The sequence below is a fragment of the Hyperoodon ampullatus genome (genome assembly GCF_949752795.1).
Source record: "Hyperoodon ampullatus genome assembly, chromosome: 10".
Lineage (NCBI taxonomy): Eukaryota > Metazoa > Chordata > Mammalia > Artiodactyla > Ziphiidae > Hyperoodon > Hyperoodon ampullatus.
The window spans coordinates 73,907,206-73,916,331 of record NC_136923.1 but is presented as its reverse complement, the minus strand read 5'-3'; the positions used below and the strand labels follow the sequence as shown (position 1 = coordinate 73,916,331).

Below are 9,126 nucleotides of genomic sequence, written 5' to 3'. Positions count from 1 at the left end.
CTGGTGGTCCAGTGGTCAGGACTCCACACTTCCACTGCAGGGGGAATGGTTCGATCCCTGGTCAGGGAACTAAGATTCCGCCAGCCGTGCTGCTGAACCCATAGAAACAGAGAGTAGATTGGTGGCTGCCAGGGGTGGGGTGGGAGGTGAGGAGTTGGATGGAAATGAGTGAAGGCAGTCAAAGGGTACAAACTTCCAGTTATAAGATGAGTAAGTTCTGGGGATATAACATACATCATGGTGACTACTGGTAACAATACTGTAATGTATATCTGAAAGTCGCTGAGAGAGAAAATCTTAGAAGTTCTTACCACACACACAGACACAGACACACACACACACACAAACACACACATACACACACAAAGGTAACTATATGAAATTATGCATGTGTTAACTATATGGTGATCATTTCACAATATATACATATGTCAAATCATCACAATGGGTACCCTAAACTCACACAGTGGTATATGTCACTTATAGCTCAACAAAGCTATAAAAAATACACCTAATTACCTCCTCCCAAAATTTTTTTCAAAAAATAAATAAAATTAAAAGTCTATTGACAAGAGAAGGAGAAAAGAGCATTCGCTTGGGTAGATGAAAGGACAAAAGGAAAATTGTTTTAAGCTGAGGGAACTTGCTTGCTCAGAGGTGATGCCAAAGAAGAGGCATTAAAGATCACGAAGAATGAGAGGATGGAAGTGGCTTGAGGTCCCAGGAAATGGGAGGGACACAGTTCAGGTGGAGGGCTTGGCTTTGAAGAAGAAGGACAAGAGGCAAAGGGGTGGATCTTCACAGAGAAGTCATGAGTGAGATGGAGGCAAGGTGAGGTTCACGTCTGATGGCCTTTTTTTCTCAGAGAGGAGTAGGTAAGGTCATCTGCTGACAGGCAGTGCAGGTCTTGGAAGAGTGATGTAAGTTTCTGAAGATTTTGTAGGGAATGCATGAGGGGCAACAGAAGTCAAGCCTCCTGACTCTTCGACAGAAGCTGCTCTATGGGGATTCCTGCCTTCTGAGGGTCAGGCTCTCCATACCAGCTTCTCTCCTCTGGCCTGACCCAAACCCAGCTCCTTCCCCTGAGTCAGTCTAGACTGCTGCCTGGAAGGTTCTTCACTCTCCAAGTATTTGCTGAACGTACACACCACGAGCCCCATTTCTCTGGGCAACACGCTCTCCCTCTTCCCACAGGGCTTCCAAACCTTCCCCCCACCTTTGCAGACACCCCCCCCTCCACTGTCTACTTTACAGAGCACACAGACACCATCAGACTCATCTGCCAACTACCAAACATGCAAACTTACCTACAGCTGCACCCTCTCCTGCTGATACACCATTTTAAAACTGCCGTTGAATTTAGCGGGTCTTGACCAACATTTAAAAATACAATAAAAAGAATAGAAAACAGCATCTATTGTACATCTTAAGAGTATTTACTGTTTCTTAAAGCTTCTGTTTCAATTATGATGCATCTGTTACTATGAGTTGAAGTCAAAAAGTTTGTGTATGTTTGAAAACTTTCACAATAAAAAGTTAAAACAACACTGCCATAGAGAAAGCTGTCCTTCCCTCCATCTACGGCTAATCCTCACACCTGTGTTTTGGGTCCCATTCCCTCCAGGACCCTTATATTATGGACCTTATGTCTTCTTTCTCTGTAAAAAACAAAAACACCTCACTGGCCTCCTCATACCCCCCATTTATTCCCTCTTCCCCCCTCACAGTCAAACTTCTCCAGAGTTATCTGGGTTCAACATCAACTCCATACCCTGCTCCCACCCCTTCGTCTCACCCCTTCGGTGTGCCTCCTGCCCACAGCACTCCTGGGACACAGCTCTCCGCAAAGTCACCAGTGAGCCCTGAGCCCACACATCTAGAAGACACTTTCCAGTGTTCATGACTCCGTGTTCATTCCTGCTCCTTCTTCCAGCCTGGGCTCAACCCCTCCCCCTCCCTCCGGAAGGCTTCACTGACCTCCCAACAAGGTCAAACCTCCCACTAGGGGCACTCACTGTTCCTCTGTCCTTCCTAACAGTTGTCAATGGTCGCTGTGACAATTTTACATGTTTTTGTAATTATCTGCCCAGATTAGGCCTCCTCAAGGAGGAAGGGGACTCTGCCTATCTTGATGCCCCTCGGCAGCCCAAGAGCCTCCCCGGCTCAGCGCTGGGCACAGTGCTTAATAAACTGATGTTAGATAAATAATCGGCACCAGCGCCCGTGCCAGGCATTACGTGTAAAACGATGAAAAACGTCCCAGAAAGTGAAGGGTGTTGAGGGGGAGGAGAAAGCCAGGGGCAGAGGTGGAAATAAGGGGCAGCTACTGTCCTGCTTCCCAGACCAATCTGGGGCCTTTTGCAGAACAGCACATGCCTTCACGGCTGACACCTTTCACTGTCTTTGTGTCAGAAAAGTCAGCAACTCAGGTAGGCAAATTTGCTTAATAGTTCATACTTGACACGCAGAACTCTTAATGAATCCTTTTAAACCACTACATGTTCAATATTTGCTGAAAGATGAATAGGTGACACCTCCTTCTGGCATCGAGCTACTAGAAAACAGGGCCTGGATCTTTTCATTTGCCCAGGTGTGGCTGGCACGTCCCACCTGCACAGGGTCCCTGATAAACTCCAGAGAACACAAAAGGCCTCATTCTTTGCTCTCTAACCACACCCAAAGACTATTTTATTGTGTTACACACTTTCACTACTTGGTTATTGATTTCCTGTGGCATATCTCTATACAAATATTCACTTAAGGACTTTAAAAGACCAAATAAATATGACAAGTATTTAAAATTAGAAACATAGTATGGAGATGCAACCAGCAAAATCCAGACTGTGGGAAACTCAAATGACCGTTCGTTGGGTTTTTTTCCAACAAAACACTTGGGAGAGGGGGGAAGGATTTAAAAGTGATTAAAGAGACATTAACTAGGCATGTTGTGTAGCGCTTGTTTGGCTCCTTATTCAAATACAGTAACTTTTAAAAAAGGAAATTATAGGATAATCAGAGAAATGTGAATATAGCCTGAAACTCTGATGATAATGAGGAAATAATCACCACTTTTTTGGAGTGTGGTAACGGTATTGCAGCTATGTTTTTAAAAGATAGTCTTGATCTTTTTGAGATACATATTGAAATATTTATGGTTTGTAAAATATGAAATAATATAAGGTTTGGGATTTGCTGTAAAATAATCAGAGTGAGGTGGGGTGGGGAAGAGCTAGGGTTGTAGAAGGAACAAGACTGCCAGTTGGGAATTGTTGAAGTTGGTACACATAACACTCTGCTCTCCACTTTTAAATTTTCAAAAAGTTAAAAAAGAAATCTAACTAACAAACTGAACCATTAAAGTATCTAAATTTTTGTTAAATAATTTTTAAAGTCTGGAACACCTTAGAATTCTTTCACTTTCCAAGATGTCTACAGTAGAGCAGTACTTTGATTAACGAACTCTGTAAAGTATCTTTGAAAGTGGGATTCAGCACTCACCGGCTGCTTGCCTTTTGCCACATTTCCACTGTAATGCATCACCCTCTTTCCTTCCATCAGAACAGGCAAATACAGTCTGGCAATGCCTTCCTACTGCTTTTGAAATGCAGCTTTAAACCCATGTCTTGACCACCTATCTTGGCCTGCAGTTGTGCTGGGGTCTGTCAAGAACTGTCAAACCAATGCTTCATGATGACCATACTCCTGACCCCTGTCCATTCCCAATGGGGTCTCACATCAGTCTTTGAAGGTGCCTCCCGCACACTGGGTCTGCAGGGTAGCCTGTCCATTCTTGTCCTTTACTGCTCCCTTCCCATAAAAGATTGAACTAGCCAACTTAAAATATTCGGAAACTTCCAAAGTCTACTGGACTCTATGCCAAAACCTCTCGTTGGGCAGAAATGAAGTTCTTGAGAGGGTTTAACGATCTTCCATTCCACTTCTGATACAGACAACACTACCCCCTACCCATAGGTTCACTATAGCTAATTCAAAAATGTTGCCTAACTCCAGCTGCAACTCTCAAGTCCAATAAACTTTGTTTGGCTACAGACTTTCTTAATTTGAGTAGGACAGATTGAACTGCTGAAAAATTTAAGGGAGGCAGGTCAGATTTTTTTCCCTAGCAAAAATAAATCTTCTCTAAAGCTTCCTTGGGTAAATCGACCCTTCATAAAATAAAGCAGCTACTGCATTCCCCCGGACTACCCAAAGACAAGATAACCAGTTATATTTCATTCACCAGCCTTGGAAACATACCTCACAAAAAACCAAAAGCCTCCATCTATCTCGCCCAGGAAACAAAGAGAACAAAAACTTAGAATATATACTACAAGCGCAAGCACAGGATTTTTTTTTAGCAACCCCGTTTCCATCAGGTGCACGTCTACCCACGCAAACACACAATAACCCTCACCCCCCCCGCCGTGGAATTTGCCAAACAGTGTGACATGTGCTGACTTTCAGCGGAGAAACACAGGAATTTATGTTTAGTTGTGGTTTTGGCTTTCAATGGGAAGGAAAGGAAGAGTGTGGGGCGTGAAAAACTGGAAATGAGTCTTAATTCTCTTGTTTCCTCCCATCCTTCTCTGCATCAAAATGCAGGTATATCACTGAAATTTCAAGTGTGTTTCTCGGGCAGTTAAATACCCCGACGGAGTCTGGGAACAGGCGGTGGAGATAAAGGTGAAACCGAAGACTGGAAGGGTGGGCCGGGTCAGAGGCCCCGGCGCTCTGCCGGGTTGCACCGAGCATGCGAGGTCACCACGCGCCTGCTGCCGGCCGCGCCCCGGTTCTGGCCTGGCCTGGCCAACTGTCCTGGGTTTTGCCAGCGACTGCGCCGTCCGGGGTGCCCACTCACACCTCTGGCTGGTCCCGACTTTAGGCTAGGTTCATTCACTTCCGGTGACAAATCCCTCCCACCACTTCTAGAAATAATGTAACATTTCCCCCATCACTTTCCTAACAACCGACGGCCCCTCAGACAGCCGCCGAGTCCGGGTCTGGGGTCTCACCCCGGCGAGACAAGCAGCTTCCAGCTGCGGAGGGAGTGACGGCCAAGGTCGGGGGGCGGGGAGGGCGTGGGAGGAAGAGGAAGGGGGTGTGGAATCTCACCTCCCCCGCCCCCATCCCTCCGACTGCAGTAATTGGCAAAAAAAATAAGCCGTTTTTAGACTTCCCCAGGGCCCCCTGAACCTGGTTGCAGTGAGGAACCCAGTCTCTCCCATTCCGGTGCCCCTCGCCTTCTCCCGGCCCCGTAAGTGACTGCGGGAATCCTGGAGCCCCAGGCCACGCGGAACTGCAGCGGCGGGGGTGGGGGTGGTGGTAGGATGAGGGTTTAGGGACGGCAGGAATGGGTGGGGGGAAGGGGTGGTGGAAGGGAGAAGGAGAAAAACAGAGGCATGCAAAAGGCTCCGTAGCCAGCTGTTCCAGCTGCCGCTTCCTCCGGCGCGGGCCGGGCGGTGTAACATTCCCCCCCCCTCCATCTTTCTCACCACTACCTGTCCCACCCACCCACCACAGGCACACATTCCCCCCACCAGTAGCGGATCTCCAGCCTGTAAGGGGGTAGTAGGAAGGAGCTGGGGGGGAGGGGGAGGCCTGCGAGTTTCTAACCTTGTTCTTATAAACAAACCCACATGTGCAGCTGCCGCTGCTGCAACTCACCCCACAATCCCGGATATAAGTCCTGCCCCTTTAAGAGGAAAAAAAGCTTCCCCCGCCTGCCTTCCACCCTACCCATCCACAAGGACCTTTGTCTCCCCACCCCCTCTGTCAGTCGGCCCCGCCCCACATCCCCGCCCCCTCCAACGCAGAGGAACCAATGGATGAAGAAAATAAGGCCGGGGTCTGACGTCAGCATGTCCAGCCAATCACAGGGCGCGTTGGTGGGAGGCCTCGCGGAGGGCGCGCCCGGAGGAAGGAAGGCAGGAGAAAGGAAGCTTAAAGTCAAGATGGAGACTGCTAGTGACTCTGCCACTGCTGTGGTGAACAGGGACTTGGGATCCCAGAGGGTCCGGAGCCTGGTGCCTGAGCGGCTTCAGAGTCGAGAACATGAGCGGCAACTGGAGGTGGAAAGGCGGAAGCAAAAGCGGCAGAACCAGGAGGTGGAGGAGGAGAAGAGCGACTTTTTCGCCGCCGCCTTCTCTCGGGAGCGATCGGCCGTGGAAGAGCTTCTGGAAGGCGGGGAGTCCGTCGAGCAGCTGGAGGAGGCGGCCGCTCGGCTCCAGGGGCTGCAGAAACTACTCAACGACTCGGTTTTGTTCCTGGCCGCCTACGACTTGCGGCAGGGACAAGAGGTGTTGGCGCGGCTGCAGGAGGCCCTGGCCAAGCGGCGCCAGGAGCTGCAGCCTAAGAAGCGTTTCGCTTTCAAGACCCGCAGGAAGGATGCTGCTTCAACCACCAAAGTAGATTCGGCTCCCGGCGCCCCGGCAGCGGAAGGCATCCTGGCCTCCCCGCCGCCCTTGAAGGAGGAGGAAGACTTCGGCTCCAGCTGGATCTGCGGCTTCTCCAATCTGCAGTCCCAAGTCTTGGAGAAGAGAGCCGAGGAGCTGCACCAGCGGGACGTCCTTTTGACCCAACTGATTAACTGCACGATCAAACTGTATGGCAATCCCAACACCCTGCGGCTGACCAAGGCTCGAGGCTGCACGCTGCTCTGCGGCCCGGTGTCCACCTCCGTGTTCCTGGAGAACTGCAGTGACTGCGTGCTGGCCGTGGCCTGCCAGCAGCTCCGCGTACACACCACGAAAGACACCCGCATCTTCCTGCAGGTGACCAGCAGGGCCATCGTGGAGGACTGCACCGGGATACAGTTCGCCCCGTATACCTGGAGCTACCCGGGGATCGACACGGACTTCGAGGGCTCTGGTTTAGACAGGAACAAAAATAACTGGAGCGACGTTGACGATTTTAACTGGCTGGCCCGTGATGTGGCCTCCCCAAACTGGAGTATTCTTCCTGAAGAAGAGCGAAGAATCCAGTGAGACTAAGCAGTTGTCACTCTTTTCTTCACTCCTACCAAATACACTCCCTTGTGGGACTGACTCCAGCTAATGGGACCCCAAAATTTACTTCTTGTCACGCTGTCTGCTTTCATTATTTTAAGACTTTAGATTGTGATAGGCTCCTACTTTCGATTTCCATTAAATTTGTGGCAGGTCTAGCACTTTAAAGAATTTTTGCTATTTTGGTGATGTTTCGGAGCTTTTGTTTGACGGTGATAATTTGAAGCCATAAGGGGAACAGAGTGGTTGTGTGTCGGTTTTTAAAGATTTGTGGTGTTTAAAACTTATTGCAGAATAAAGTAAGCCTTCAATAAATATTTGTTTAATAAACGAATTCAGTAGGGCTAGTAGGAGCCAGTTAATGTTGAAGTAAGGTATCAAACGTGTTCAAACTGCCATTAACCAAGAGCTTTTCTGAATTGCAGGTTTGACTTCCATACGTATTTTTCAGTGGGGCAAATGGAAAGACTCCTCTCTGGTCTTCAGTTACATGTTAGCTTGGGTTTTTGGCATCCAGCTAGTCATCGACTTATTTGGATCCGAACTTTTGGCACGGACCCCAAGAGCCTCATGAGTCTTAATCACCTGTAAAGCCAAAATAGTTATAGCTACCAATTTTTTGTGCACTTAAAATGTTATCGACACCATTGTAAGCACCTTACTCATGTAAGGTCCTCAAAATATTATGAGGGTAGTTTCTGTTAACTCCATTTTTCAAGTGAGGAAATGGATAAGTTGCCCAAAGGGCACACAGCCCAAGTGGTGGACTGGGATTTGAAATCATGTAGTCTGGCTCCAGAGCCCACGTTCTTTTTTTTTTTTTTTTTTTTTTTTTTTTTTAATTTATTTATTTATTTTTGGCTGCGTTGGGTCTTCGTCGCTGTGCGTGGGCTTTCTCTAGTTGTGGCGAGTGAGGGCTACTCTTTGTTGCAGTGCGTGGGCTTCTCATTTCTGTGGCTTCTCTTGTTGCGGAGCACGGGCTCTAGGCGCGCAGACTTCAGTAGTTGTGGCACGTGGCCTCAGTAGTTGTGGTTTACAGGCTCTAGAGCGCAGGCTCAGTAGTTGTGGCGCAGGAGCTTAGTTGCTCTGCGGTATGTGGGATCTTCCTGGGCCAGGGCTTGAACCCGTGTCCCCTGCATTGGCAGGCGGATTCTTAACCACTGCGCCACCAAGGAAGCCCAGAGCCCACGTTCTTAACCTCTGCTAGATATTGATTTTTGAATAGTGTTAATTGAGTTGGAAAGAAAGCTTCCAAAAGTAAAGAGGGCAAATTGCTTTTCTTAAATTCTCAGGCATAATGGTGCTACGTATCTATCCTCATACAAGAAGAATTGAGGCAAACATCTGGCTGAGTCTTAATTTTTCCACTCATTTTGCTGTAATTCGCTACTGTTACAAAATTGGCTTTCTGCTCTATATACTACCACTCATTATCCTTAAATGGAAAGTTGTAAGATTTTCAAAAAGCTTTTTTGGGTCTAGTGGCCTTGTAACTGTGGATGTGCTTTTTATTTAATAATTATCACAAGCATTAAGGTGCTTAAATATCTCAAGTATTTATGTATTTAATATTATATGTTCTCTTTTGTTCTGAAAAAGGATATAAAGTGGCTTCTAGGATATGTGAAATGTAACAAGATAATAAAAACAAATGACAAGGAGGAACAAGGGTAGAATGATGGATTGGAGGCAGAAATGAAGCCAATAAAAAAAATGTAAGCTGCCAAGCCCTATTCCTTAGCTGGAGGTGAATCCAGATTTTTTTCCCCTCAACTATTAGCTAACTTGAAAAGGGATCCTAATCAATTTCACAATTCGCAGCATCCACAAACGAGGGAAAATCGTTTGCTTGGGAGAGTTAATCCTGATGATAAAAAGAAACAACATATAATGAAATTCTCAACCATATCTTTACATTAGAAACTGACCAGTATCCTAAAGTCATGCCCCTAGAGACTGATAGTTTAACACAAGTGCAGTTAAGAATAAACCATGCTTGTTTTTTTTTTGGTTGCGCCACCTGGCTTGCAGGCTCTTAGTTCCCGACCAGGGATCGAACCCAGGACCCCTAGAATTGGAAGCGCGGAGTCCTAACCACTGGACCGCCAGGGAATTCCCAACC

General features: G+C 47.5%; 1 protein-coding gene across 1 annotated transcript; it reads left to right on the top strand.

The window, feature by feature from the left end:
* Positions 1-5,951: 5,951 nt before the first annotated feature.
* Positions 5,952-7,244, top strand: TBCC (tubulin folding cofactor C; the record flags this gene model as incomplete). Its single annotated transcript, XM_079712471.1, has 1 exon — positions 5,952-7,244. One exon carries the CDS (start codon positions 5,952-5,954, stop codon positions 6,981-6,983), a length of 1,032 nt encoding a protein of 343 aa, XP_079568597.1. The 3' UTR covers positions 6,984-7,244.
* Between the last annotated feature and the right edge of the window lie 1,882 nt (positions 7,245-9,126).